Raw genomic sequence first — 15,949 nt, 5'->3', positions numbered from 1 at the left:
ACAAGTTGTGTGCTGCAGGGATTAGTCATGGGGCCAATTCTCTTTTTCCTTTTCATGAATGACATGATAACGAGTTCCGGTTTAAGAGATCAACATTTGCTGATGTTCATAAGTTGAAAACTATTTTACAACAGAAATACAGTACCTACAACTACATAGACAAACTATCAGATTGGACTCAAAGACGGGAAAATGATCATATCGGTGATTAGAATCGAACACATCATCAGTAAATCCAATAAGACAAGCTACAGTATGAATGATCTTGAACTAGAAATAACAAGTGAAAAAGACTCGAGTTTAATGCTGTGTGATGATTGAAATATAAGCAAGCAGTGCGCATATCCTAGACTTCACAAATGAGACATTGTAATTTAAGACAAAGAAATTAATCCCCACATTTTACATTTAACTTTACAATCCCAACTTGAATATTGAGTTCATTTATTGTCGTCTCTCTTCAAAAAAGAATGAGTGTAAAGTGAAAGTGTAAAGCCTCTAGCTGCTGACTTCTGGCCAGACAGCTCAAACTTTCTTACTTCGAAAAAGCAGGAGGATATGTGCTGTTTTGATATAAGTGTTCAAAACTTTGATCGCGATGTAAACAGCTACTTAAGGCTAGATTTATCTAATTTCGCTGATACTTATGGATGCAAACTCAGAGAAAACGTTTTACTTCGAATGAGGCGAAGTTTTCTTTCTCCAACAAATGGAACAAAAGGAATAATCTATCAGATACGACAATTAAAAAGAAAACCATAGATAAATTTGGAAATATATTTGTCAAACACATCAGTTCCACAAGTGACATTCCGTGTGGTCAATTACATACAGAGTTTAGATTCATATCCTCTTAAGTTATCTGTTTGTTTCTCTTCTTTTGTTACAGTAACAGTTATGCCTCTGATTCCGTGTACTGTCACAAACTGCCTAGAAAAAAAAAACCAATAGCCTGTTGCTGTTTTCTTCTCCTTTAATTCTCTTGTGTTGAACTATTACATTAATCCTGAGCTAAACGGCTTCACTTTTGAAACGACTGCTTCTTGTTATATCGAGTTTTATTTTTCTAATTGTCAATACATATTTCAAGGAATCAAGCGACAAGGTTGAAAAACTACTAGTGTATTAGAGAAAAAAACTACGAGATTTTAAAGCGATTGTTTCCAGAGCAAACTTGAAAAATTTTCATTTCTTATATCTACAAGCATCTCTTCTTGATGTGAGCTTATCTCACAATATGAGTTTATATCTCACAATATAAAACAGGAAAATTGATTATCGAAAATCTCTTCCTCAAGTTTATATTTTCACAACAGAATCATCTAAAAGTAAAATCATACCATCATTGATACTTTGGAATGATGATGCAGAAACCCTGTACAAGTGACAGAGCTGAGTCATATCGCACTTTACTCACTTCCCTCATTGGTTAATGTGTGAGGGAAGCATCAGGTGTGGCGTCCTTACATCAGTGTTAAGAAGAAATTGTCCAAATTCTTGCAAAAGTGATTTTTGAATTATAAGAAAGTTGTTTTGGATCTAAGATGTTCAATAACATAATCAATCTAATATCATTATGCAATTTGCTTACTTAAATCAACGCAAACCTCATTACAATTCAGTGCTCTCCTCTTTCTTAGTATCTACAAATTAATCAATTCATTTAAGAGACTGAACTCTTTGAACCATATACATATATGCATGATGATCATAGATATAATGGTAAGAATATGATGATTCATCTCTGGGATTATCATAACTTCTTCCCTTGACTCCGTGACCACCTTAGCCTCTCGACATTACTCGTGAGGGGCTGTTCTAAAGTACATCACATGTCAACTTGCATCAGTTGCTAATTCAAAACTGAATTACCACAATTTACGATATACATTGTGTAATTAGACGTCAGTGTGGATGAAGAAATTTTTTTCGTCTAGATCGAGGTTATCAATCTCCTCTTCAACAACTCCTTCAAACATTATTACGTATCCTTATAAATTTTCCTTTGTATGTTTCAGGCATACTATGGTTGGTATTGACTGTAACTATCCTGCTGTGGGCCATCGCGCTGTGGTTGATACAAATAACCAGGACCTGGATGTTAGGTAGTGGTGGTGCCCAACTGAGCTCCACTCTCCTCTACAGCTGGGGAGTGCTCATGGAAAACTGGACCCCATACCTTCCAGCTAAACTCACGGGACGGGTGAGCATATAATGAATTAGAAATAGCAGTCTCCGCTGATCCCCATCCAAATCGTTATTCAGGAACGTGAACTCAATAGATTGTACACATATTTCATTTTTTTTTATTATACTTTGTCGCTGTCTACCGCAATAGCGAGGTAGTGCAAGGAAACAAACGAAACAATAGCCCAACCCACCCAAATACGTATGTATATACATACACGTCCACACACACAAATATACATACCTATACATCTCAACGTATACATATATATACACACACCGACATATACATATATAGACATGTACATAATTCATACTGTCTGCTTTTATTCATTCCCATCGCCACCCCGACACACATGAAATAACAACCCCCTCCCCCCGCATGTGTGCGAGGTAGCGCTAGGAAAAGACAACAAAGACCACATTCGTTCACACTCAGTCTCTAGCTGTCATCTATAATGCTCCGAAACCACAGCTCCTTTTCCACATCCTGGCCCCACAAAGCGTCCCATGGTATACCCCAGACGCTTCACATGCATTGGTTAAATCCACTGACAGCACGTCGACCCCGGTATACCACATCGTTCCAATTCATTCTATTCCTTGCACGCCTTTCACCCTCCTGCATGTACAGGCCCAGATCACTTAAAATCTTTTTCACTTCAGCTTTCCACCTCCAATTTAGTCTCCCACTTCTCCTCGTTCCCTCCACCTCTGACAAATATATCCTCTTTGTCAATCTTTCCTCACTCATTCTCTCCATGTGACCAAACCATTTCAAAACACCCTCTTCTGCTCTCTCAACCACACTCTTTTCATTGCCACACATCTCTCTTACCCTTTCATTAATTACTCGATCAAACCACCTCACACCAAATATTGTCCTCAAACATAACATTCCCAGCACATCCACCCTCCCCCGCACAACTCTATGTATAGCCCACGCCTCGGAACCATAAAACATTGTTGGAATCACTATTTCTTCAAATTTACACATCTTTGCTTTTCCACACATTTTTCAACGCTCCCAGACAAAGCACACATTCGTTCACACTCAGTCTCCAGCTGTCATGTATAATGCATTGAAACCACAGCTCTCTCTTCACATCCAGGCCCCACAGAACGTTCCATTGTTTAGCCCAAACGCTTCATATGCCCTGGTTTAATCCATTGACAGAACGTCGACCCCGGTATACCAAATCGTTCCAATTCATTCTATTCCTTGCACACTTTTCACCCTCCTGCTTGTTCAAGCCATGTTTTCGACTTCCACACATTTTCAACGCTCCCAGAACTTTCACCCCCTCTCCCACCCTATGATCTACTTCCGCTTCCATGGTTGCACCCGCGGCCAAATCTACTCCCAGATATCTAAAATATTTCACTACTCCAGTTTTTCTCCATTCAAACTTACCTCCCAAATGACTTGTCCCTCAACCCAACTGTACCTGATACCTTGCTCTTATTCAAATTTACTCTCAGCTTTCTTCTTTCACACACATTAATAAACACAGTCACCAGCTTCTGCAGTTTCTCGCATGAATCAGCCACCAGCGATATATCATCAGCGAACAACAACTGGCTCACTTCCCATGATCTCTCATCCACTACAGAGTGCATGCTTGCCCCTCTTTCCAAAACACTTGCGTTCACCTCCCTAACAACCCCATCCATAAAGAAATCAAACAACCATAGAGATATAACGCAACACTGCTTCAAACCAACATTCACTGAGAAGCAATCACATTCCTATCTTCCTACACGTACGCATGCTTTACATCCTCGGTAAAAGCTTTTCACTGCTTCTAACAACTTACCTCCCACACCATATATTCTTAATACCTTACACAAAGCATCTCTATCAACTCTATCATATGCCTCCTCCAGATCCATAAATGCTACATACAGATCCATTTCCTTTTCTAAGTATTTCTCATATACATTTTCTCAAACACCTGATCCACACATTCTCTACCCCTTCTGAAACCACACTGCTCTTCCCCAGTCTGATGCTCTGTACGTATCTTCACCCTCTCAATCAATACCTTCCCATATAATTCCCTAGCCATGCTTAACAAACTTATACCTCTGTAATTTGAGCACTCACTCTTATCCTCTTTGCCTTTGTGTAATGGCACTATGCAAGCATTCCGTCAGTCCTCAGGTACCTCACCATGAGTCATACATACATTAAATAACCATACCAACCAGTCAACAGTACAGTCACCCCATTTTAATGGATTCCACTGCAGTATCATCCAAACCCGTTACCTTGCCGGCTTTCATCTTCGGCAAAGCGTTTACTACCTCTTCTCTGTTGAGCAAATCATTCTCCCTAACCCTCTCTCTTTGCACAACACCTCAACCAAAACACCCTATGTTTCCCACTCTATTATCAAACACATGCAAAACCTTCAAAAACCTCACTCCATCTAGTCACATCACCTCTACTTGTTATCACCTCCTCATTAGCCCCCTTCACTGATGTTCCCATTTGTTCCCTTATCTTACGCACTTTATTTACCTCTTTCCAAAACATCTTTTTATTCTCCCTGAAATTTAATGATACTCTCACCCCAACTCTCATATCCCTCTTTATCGCCTCTTGCATCTTTCTCTTGACCTCTTGCATCTTTCTTTTATACATCTCCCAGTCCTTTGCATTATTTCCCTGCAAAAATCGTCCAAATGCCTCTCTCTTCGCTTTCACTGATAATCTTACTTCTTCATCCCGCCACTCACTACACATAATAATCTGCCCACCTCCCACGCCTCTTATGCCACAAGCATCTTTTGCGCAAGCCATCACTGCTTCCTTAAATACATCCCAATTCTCCCCCCCTCCCCTTACGTCCTTTGTTCTCACCTTTTTCCATTCTGTATTAAGTCTCTCCTGGTAGTTCCTGACACAAGTCTCCTTCCCAAGCTCACTTAATCTCACCACTCTCTTCACGCCAACATTCTCTCTTCTTTTCTGAAAACCTCTACAAATTTTCACCTTCGCCTCCACAAGATAATGATCAGACATCCCTCCAGTTGCACCTCTCATTACATTAACATCCAAAAGTCTCTCTTTCAAGTACCTATCAATTAACAGGTAATCCAATAACGCTCTCTGGCCATCTCTCCTACTTACAAGCTCATACTTAATTATATACCTCTATTAAAAACAAGTATTACCAATATCCAGTTTTTTTCACCACATAGATATTCAAACTCCTCACCATTTCCATCTACATCACCGACCACCACATGTACACCAATTTTTCCCTCAAATGCCACATTACTCACCTTTACACTTTGAGTATTACCTATATCAATCTAGAGTTTACTTTCTTACACTCTATCAAATACTCCCACCACTCCTGTTTCAGGAGTAATGCTACTAATTACCTTACTCTTTTTCTCTCACTAACCCCTAACTTAACTCCCAAGACATTCACAAAACACTCTTCCCCTTTACGCATGAGCTTCGTTTCACTCATAGACAAAACATCCAGGTTCCTTTCCTCAAACAAACTACCTATCTCTCTTTATTTCTCATCTTCGTTATATTCACACACAATTAGACACCACAATCTGAGCCTTCAAGGAGGATAATCATTCCCCGCGTGACTCCTTTTGCTTCCACATTTAGAATATCAAAATATAAGGTGGGGAGGATTTCTAGCCCCACGCACCCGTCCCCTTTAGACGCCTCCAACGACACGTGAGGAATCCGTAGGAAGTATTCTTTCTCCCTATCGCCAGGGATAACATATATATATATATATATATATATATATATATATATATATATATATATATATATATATATATATATATATATATATATATATATATATATATATATATTTATATATATATATATATATATATATATATATATATATATATATATATATATATATATATATATATATATATATATATATATATATATATATATATATATATATATTCATTTATCTATTTATTTATTTTGCTTTGTTGCTGTTTCCTGCGTTAGCGAGGTTGCGCAAGGAAACAGACGAAAGAATGGTCCAACCTCCCCACATACACATGTATATACATACACGTCGACACCCGCAAATATACATACCTATACATCTCAATGTATACATATATATATCCACACAGACATATACATATATACCCATGTACACAATTTATCTGTCTGCCTTTATTCATTCCCATCGCTACCTCGCCACATATCCATCCTCCTGCGCACAACTCTATCCATAGCCAACGCCTCGCAACCATACAACATTGTTGGAACCACTATTCCTTCAAACATACCCATTTTTGCTTTCCGAGATAATGTTCTCGACTTCCACACATTCTTCAAGGCCCCCAGAATTTTCGCCCCCTCCCCCACCCTATTATCCACTTCCGCTTCCATGGTTCCATCCGCTGCCAGATCCACTCCCAGATATCTAAAACACTTCACTTCCTCCAGTTTTTCTCCATTCAAACTCACCTCCCAATTGACTTGACCCTCAACCCTACTGTACCTAATAACCTTGCTCTTATTCACATTTACTCTTAACTTTCTTCTTTCACACACTTTACCAAACTCAGTCACCAGCTTCTGCAGTTTCTCACATGAATCAGCCACCAGCGCTGTATCATCAGCGAACAACAACTGACTCACTTCCCAAGCTCTCTCATCCCCAACAGACTTCATACTTGCCCCTCTTTCCAAAACTCTTGCATTTACCTCCCTAACAACCCCATCCATAAACAAATTAAACAACCATGGAGACATCACACACCCCTACGGCAAACCTACATTCACTGAGAACCAATCACTTTCCTCTCTTCCTACACGTACACATGCCTTACATCCTCGATAAAAACTTTTAACTGCTTCTAACAACTTTCCTCCCACACTATATATTCTTAATACCTTCCACAGAGCATATATATATATATATATATATATATATATATATATATATATATATATATATATATATATATATATATATATATATATATATATATATATATATATATATGTATATATATATATATATATATATATATATATATATATATATATATATATATATATATATATATATATATATATATGTATATATATATATATATATATATATATATATATATATATATATATATATATATATATATATATATATATATATATATATATATAAATAAATATATATACATACGTCCACACACGCAAATATACATACCTACACAGCTTTCCATGGTTTACCCCAGACGCTTCACATGCCTTGATTCAATCCACTGACAGCATGTCAACCCCGGTATACCACATCGCTCCAATTCACTCTATTCCTTGCCCTCCTTTCACCCACCTGCATGTTCAGGCCCCGATCACACAAAATCTTTTTCACTCCATCTTTCCACCTCCAATTTGGTCTCCCTCTTCTCCTTGTTCCCTCCACCTCCGACACATATATCCCCTTAGTCAATCTTTCCTCACTCATCCTCTCCATGTGCCCAAACCACTTCAAAACACCCTCTTCTGCTCTCTCAACCACGCTCTTTTTATTTCCACACATCTCTCTTACCCTTACGTTACTCACTCGATCAAACCACCTCACACCACACATTGTCCTCAAACATCTCATTTCCAGCACATCCATCCTCCTGCGCACAACTCTATCCATAGCCCACGCCTCGCAACCATACAACATTGTTGGAACCACTATTCCTTCAAACATACCCATTTTTGCTTTCCGAGATAATGTTCTAGACTTCCACACATTCTTCAAGGCCCCGAGGATTTTCGCCCCCTCCCCTACACTATGATCCACTTACATATATATATATATATATATATATATATATATATATATATATATATATATATATATATATATATATATATATATATATATATATATATATATATATATATATATATATATATATATATATATATATATATATATATATATATATATATATATATATAATATATATATATATATATATATATATATATATATATATATATATATATATATATATATATATATATATAATATATATATATATATATTATATATATATATATATATATATATATATATATATATATATATATATATATATATATATATATATATATATATATATATATATATATATATATATATATATATATATATATATATATATATATATATATATATATATATATATATATATAATATATATATATATATATATAAAATATATAAATATATATATAATTATATATATTTATATATATATATAATATATAATATATATATAAAAATATATATATATAATATATATATAAATATATATAATATATATAATATATATATATATATATATATAATATATATATATATAATATAATATATATTATATATATATATATATTATATATAATATATATATATATATAATATAAATATATTTTTTTTTTTTTTTTTATACTTTGTCGCTGTCTCCCGCGTTGCAAAGTAGCGCAAGGAAACAACGAAAGAAATGGCCCAACCCCCCCCCCCCCATACACATGTACATACACACGTCCACACACGCAAATATACATACCTACACAGCTTTCCATGGTTTACCCCAGACGCTTCACATGCCTTGCTTCAATCCACTGACAGCACGTCAACCCCTGTATACCACATGACTCCAATTCACTCTATTCTTGCCCTCCTTTCACCCTCCTGCATGTTCAGGCCCCGATCACACAAAATCTTTTTCACTCCATCTTTCCACCTCCAATTTGGTCTCCCTCTTCTCCTCGTTCCCTCCACCTCCGACACATATATCCTCTTGGTCAATCTCTCCTCACTCATTCTCTCCATGTGCCCAAACCATTTCAAAACACCCTCTTCTGCTCTCTCAACCACGCTCTTTTTATTTCCACACATCTCTCTTACCCTTACGTTACTTACTCGATCAAACCACCTCACACCACACATTGTCCTCAAACATCTCATTTCCAGCACATCCATCCTCCTGCGCACATCTCTATCCATAGCCCACGCCTCGCAACCATACAGCATTGTTGGAACCACTATTCCCTCAAACATACCCATTTTTGCTTTCCGAGATAATGTTCTCGACTTCCACACATTTTTCAAGGCTCCCAAAATTTTCGCCCCCTCCCCCACCCTATGATCCACTTCCGCTTCCATGGTTCCATCCGCTGACAGATCCACTCCCAGATATCTAAAACACTTCACTTCCTCCAGTTTTTCTCCATTCAAACTCACCTCCCAATTGACTTGACCCTCACCCTACTGTACTAATAACCTTGCTCTTATTCACATTACTCTCAACTTTCTTCTTCCACACACTTTACCAAACTCAGTCACCAGCTTCTGCAGTTTCTCACATGAATCAGCCACCAGCGCTGTATCATCAGCGAACAACAATTGACTCACTTCCCAAGCTCTCCCATCCCCAACAGACTTCATACTTGCCCCTCTTCCAGACTCTTGCATTTACCTCCCTTACAACCCCATCCATAAACAAATTAAACAACCATGGAGACATCACACACCCCTGCCGCCCAAACCTACATTCACTGAGAACCAATCACTTTCCTCTCTTCCTACACGTACACATGCCTTACATCCTCGATAAAAACTTTTCAACTGCTTCTAACAACTTGCCTCCCACACCATATATTCTTAATACCTTCCACAGAGCATCTCTATCAACTCTATCATATGCCTTCTCCAGATCCATAAATGCTACATACAAATCCATTTGCTTTTCTAAGTATTTCTCACATACATTCTTCAAAGCAAACACCTGATCCACACATCCTCTACCACTTCTGAAACCGCACTGCTCTTCCCCAATCTGATGCTCTGTACATGCCTTCACCCTCTCAATCAATACCCTCCCATAAAGTTTACCAGGAATACTCAACAAACTTATACCTCTGTAATTTGAGCACTCACTCTTATCCCCTTTGCCTTTGTACAATGGCACTATGCACGCATTCCGCCAATCCTCAGCACCTCACCATGAGTCATACATACATTAAATAACCTTACCAACCAGTCAACAATACAGTCACCCCCTTCTTAATAAATTCCACTGCAATACCATCCAAACCTGCTGCCTTGCCGGCTTTCATCTTCCGCAAAGCTTTTACTACCTCTTCTCTGTTTACCAAATCATTTTCCCTAACCCTCTCACTTTGCACACCACCTCGACCAAAACACCCTAAAATCTGCCACTCTGTCATCAACACATTCAACAAACCTTCAAAATACTCATTCCATCTCCTTCTCACATCACCGCTACTTGTTATCACCTCCCCATTTACGCCCTTCACTGAAGTTCCCATTTGCTCCCTTGTCTTACGCACCCTATTTACCTCCTTCCAGAACATCTTTTTATTCTCCCTAAAATTTACTGATAGTCTCTCACCCCAACTCTCATTTGCCCGTTTTTTCACCTCTTGCACCTTCTCTTGACCTCCTGTCTCTTCTTTTATACTTCCCACTCAATTGCATTTTTTCCCTGCAAAAATCGTCCAAATTATATATATATATATATAATATATATATATATAATTATAATATTATATATATATATATATATATATATATAAAATATATATATATTAATTATAATATACTATATATATATATATATATTATAATATATATATATATATATTATAATATATATAATATATATTATATATATTATATATATATATATATTATATATATATTATATATATAATATATTAATTATTATATAATATATAAATATATATATATATATATATATATATATATATATATATATATATAAATATATATGTAACCAAGATGTGAAAAAAGGAGAGATAGGTAGTATGTTTGAGGAAAGGAACCTGGATGTTTTGGCTCTGAGTGAAACGAAGCTCAAGGTAAAGGGGAAGAGTGGTTTGGAAATGTCTGGGGAGTGAAGTCAGGGGTTAGTGAGAGGACAAGAGCAAGGGAAGGAGTAGCAATACTCCTGAAACAGGAGTTGTGGGAGTATGTGATAGAATGTAAGAAAGTAAATTCTCGATTAATATGGGTAAAATTGAAAGTTGATGGAGAGAGGTGGGTGATTATTGGTGCATATGCACCTGGGCATGAAAGAAAGATCATGAGAGGCAAGTGTTTTGGGAGCAGCTAAATGAGTGTGTTACCGGTTTTGATGCACGAGACCGGGTTATAGTGATGGGTGATTTGAATGCAAAGGTGAGTAATGTGGCAGTTGAGGGAATAATTGGTATGCATGGGGTGTTCAGTGTTGTAGATGGAAATGGTGAAGAGCTTGTAGATTTATGTTCTGAAAAAGGACTGATGATTGGGAATACCTGGTTTAAAAAGCGAGATATACATAAGTATACTTATGTAAGTAGGAGAGATGGCCAGAGAGCATTATTGGATTACGTGTTAATTGACAGGCGTGCGAAAGAGAGACTTTTGGATGTCAATGTGCTGAGAGGTGCAACTGGAGGGATGTCTGATCATTATCTTGTGGAGGCTAAGGTGAAGATTAGTATGGGTTTTCAGAAAAGAAGAGTGAATGTTGGGGTGAAGAAGGTGGTGAGAGTAAGTGAGCTTGGGAAGGAGACCTGTGTGAAGAAGTATCAGGAGAGACTGAGTACAGAATGGAAAAAGGTGAGAACAATGGAAGTAAGGGGAGTGGGGGAGGAATGGGATGTATTTAGGGAATCAGTGATGGATTGCGCAAAAGATGCTTGTGGCATGAGAAGAGTGGGAGGTGGGCTGTTTAGAAAGGGTAGTGAGTGGTGGGATGAAGAAGTAAGAGTATTAGTGAAAGAGAAGAGAGATGCATTTGGACGATTTTTGCAGGGAAAAAATGCAATTGAGTGGGAGAAGTATAAAAGAAAGAGACAGGAGGTCAAGAGAAAGGTGCAAGAGGTGAAAAAAAGGGCAAATGAGAGTTGGGGTGAGAGACTATCAGTAAATTTTAGGGAGAATAAAAAGATGTTCTGGAAGGAGGTAAATAGGGTGCGTAAGACAAGGGAGCAAATGGGAACTTCAGTGAAGGGCGCAAATGGGGAGGTGATAACAAGTAGTGGTGATGTGAGAAGGAGATGGAATGAGTATTTTGAAGGTTTGTTGAATGTGTCTGATGACAGAGTGGCAGATATAGGGTGTTTGGGTCGAGGTGGTGTGCAAAGTGAGAGGGTTAGGGAAAATGATTTGTAAACAGAGAAGAGGTAGTAAAAGCTTTGCGGAAGATGAAAGCCGGCAAGGCAGCAGGTTTGGATGGTATTGCTGTGGAATTTATTAAAAAAGGGGGTGACTGTATGTTGACTGGTTGGTAAGGTTATTTAATGTATGTATGAAATCATGGTGAGGTGCCAAAGGATTGCGGAATGCGTGCATAGTGCCATTGTACAAAGGCAAAGGGGGTAAGAGTGAGTGCTCAAATTACAGAGTATAAGTTTGTTGAGTATTCCTGGTAAATTTTATGGGGGGGTATTGATTGAGAGGGTGAAGCATGTACAGAGCATCAGATTGGGGAAGAGCAGTGGTGGTTTCAGAAGTGGTAGAGGATGTGTGATCAGTGTTTGCTTTGAGAATGTATGTGAGAAATACTTAGAAAAGCAAATGATTTGTATGTAGACATTTATGATCTGGAGAAGGCATATGATAGAGTTGATAGAGATGCTCTGTGGAAGTATTAAGAATATATGGTGTGGGAGGCAAGTTGTTAGAAGCAGTGAAAAGTTTTTATCGAGGATGTAAGGCATGTGTACGTGTAGGAAGAGAGGAAAGTGATTGGTTCTCAGTGAATGTAGGTTTGCGGCAGGGGTGTGTGATGTCTCCATGGTTGTTTAATTTGTTTATGGATGGGGTTGTTAGGGAGGTGAATGCAAGAGTCTTGGAAAGAGGGGCAAGTATGAAGTCTGTTGGGGATGAGAGAGCTTGGGAAGTGAGTCAGTTGTTGTTCGCTGATGATACAGCGCTGGTGGCGGATTCATTTGAGAAACTGCAGAAGCTGGTGACGGAGTTTGGTAAAGTGTGTGGAAGAAGAAAGTTAAGAGTAAATGTGAATAAGAGCAAGGTTATTAGGTACAGTAGGGTTGAGGGTCAAGTCAATTGGGAGGTGAGTTTGAATGGAGAAAAACTGGAGGAAGTGAAGTGTTTTAGATATCTGGGAGTGGATCTGTCAGCGGATGGAACCATGGAAGCGGAAGTGGATCATAGGGTGGGGGAGGGGGCGAAAATTTTGGGAGCCTTGAAAAATGTGTGGAAGTCGAGAACATTATCTCGGAAAGCAAAAATGGGTATGTTTGAAGGAATAGTGGTTCCAACAATGTTGTATGGTTGCGAGGCGTGGGCTATGGATAGAGTTGTGCGCAGGAGGATGGATGTGCTGGAAATGAGATGTTTGAGGACAATGTGTGGTGTGAGGTGGTTTGATCGAGTAAGTAACGTAAGGGTAAGAGAGATGTGTGGAAATAAAAAGAGCGTGGTTGAGAGAGCAGAAGAGGGTGTTTTGAAATGGTTTGGGCACATGGAGAGAATGAGTGAGGAAAGATTGACCAAGAGGATATATGTGTCGGAGGTGGAGGGAACGAGGAGAAGAGGGAGACCAAATTGGAGGTGGAAAGATGGAGTGAAAAAGATTTTGTGTGATCGGGGCCTGAACATGCAGGAGGGTGAAAGGAGGGCAAGGAATAGAGTGAATTGGAGCGATGTGGTATACAGGGGTTGACGTGCTGTCAGTGGATGAATCAAGGGCATGTGAAGCGTCCGGGTAAACCATGAAAGCTGTGTAGGTATGTATATTTGTGTGTGTGGACGTGTGTATTACATGTGTATGGGGGGGGTTGGCATTTCTTTCGTCTGTTTCCTTGCGCTACCTCGCAAACGCGGGAGACAGCGACAAGTTAATAAAAAAAAAAAAAAAAAAAATAATATATATATATATATATATATAATATATATATATATTAAATATAATAATATATATATATATATATATATATAATATATAATATATATATATATATATATTATATTATATAATATATATATATATATGATATTAGAATAATATATAATAAAAAATTTTTGAATAATAATATATATCCTATTTACCTATCATATTATAATATATATAAAAATATATAAATAATATATAGATATAATATTAATACATATTATATATATCAATATCTAAAATAATAATATTATATTATATATATCATATATATATATTATATATATATATAATATATAAATAAATTTATATGATAATTTTTATTTATACTTATTATTATACTTTGTCCGTCTCCCGCGTTGCGAGTAGCAGCAAGAGAAACAAAAAAGAAAGGGCCCAACCCCCCCCATACACTGTATATACATACGTCCACACACGCAACAATACATACCAACACAGCTTTCCATGGTTTACCCAGACGCTCACATGCCTTGATTAAATCCACTGACAGCACGTCAACCCCTAGTATACCACATCGCTCCAATTCACTCTATTCCTTGCCCTCCTTTCACCCTCCTGCATGTTCAGGCCCCGATCACACAAAATCTTTTTCACTCCATCTTTCCACCTCCAATTTGGTCTCCCTCTTCTCCTCGTTCCCTCCACCTCCGACACATATATCCTCTTGGTCAATCTTTCCTCACTCATTCTCTCCATGTCCCAAACCATTTCAAAACACCCTCTTCTGCTCTCTCAACCACGCTCTTTTATTTCCACACATCTCTCTTACCCTTACGTTACTCACTCGATCAAACCACCTCACACCACACATTGTCCTCAAACATCTCATTTCCAGCACATCCATCCTCCTGCGCACAACTCTATCCATAGCACACGCCTCGCAACCATACAACATTGTTGGAACCACTATTCCTTCAAACATACCCATTTTTGCTTTCCGAGATAATGTTCTCGACTTCCACACATTCTTCAAGGCTCCCAGAATTTTCGCCCCCTCCCCCACCCTATGATCCACTTCCGCTTCATGGTTCCATCCGCTGCCAGATCCACTCCCAGATATCTAAAACACTTCACTTCCTCCAGTTTTTCTCCATTCAAACTCACCTCCCAATTGACTTGACCCTCAACCCTACTGTACCTAATAACCTTGCTCTTATTCACATTTACTCTTAACTTTCTTCTTCCACACACTTTACCAAACTCAGTCACCAGCTTCTGCAGTTTCTCACATGAATCAGCCACCAGCGCTGTATCATCAGCGAACAACAACTGACTCACTTCCCAAGCTCTCTCATCCCCAACAGACTTCATAAATTGCCCTCTTTCCAAAACTCTTGCATTTACCTCCCTAACAACCCCATCCATAAACAAATTAAACAACCATGGAGACATCACACACCCCTGCCGCAAACCTACATTCAAATGAGAACCAATCACTTTCCTCTCTTCCTACACGTACACATGCCTTACATCCTCGATAAAAACTTTCACTGCTTCTAACAACTTGCCTCCCACACCATATATTCTTAATACCTTCCACAGAGCATCTCTATCAACTCTATCATATGCCTCTCCAGATCCATAAATGCTACATACAAATCCATTTGCTTTTCTAAGTATTTCTCACATACATTCTTCAAAGCAAACACCTGATCCACACATCCTCTACCACTATCTGAAACCACACTAGCTCTCCCAATCTGATGCCTCTGTACATGCCTTCACCCCTCATCATATAATACCCTCCCCATATAATTTACCAGAATACTCACAA

General features: G+C 37.8%; 1 protein-coding gene across 1 annotated transcript in view; it reads left to right on the top strand.

Moving 5' to 3' along the window:
- LOC139757345 (ionotropic receptor 21a-like) overlaps positions 1 to 15,949 on the top strand; it is a 94,836-nt gene that overhangs the window by 56,727 nt on the left and 22,160 nt on the right. The window contains exon 8 of the mRNA XM_071677768.1: positions 2,019 to 2,203. Within this exon, the coding sequence (XP_071533869.1) occupies positions 2,019 to 2,203 (185 nt within the window). The remainder of the gene's footprint in view (positions 1 to 2,018; positions 2,204 to 15,949) is intronic.

The sequence above is a fragment of the Panulirus ornatus genome, chromosome 25, assembly GCF_036320965.1.
Source record: "Panulirus ornatus isolate Po-2019 chromosome 25, ASM3632096v1, whole genome shotgun sequence".
Classification (NCBI taxonomy): domain Eukaryota; kingdom Metazoa; phylum Arthropoda; class Malacostraca; order Decapoda; family Palinuridae; genus Panulirus; species Panulirus ornatus.
This window is presented reverse-complemented; position numbering and strand designations above follow the sequence as displayed.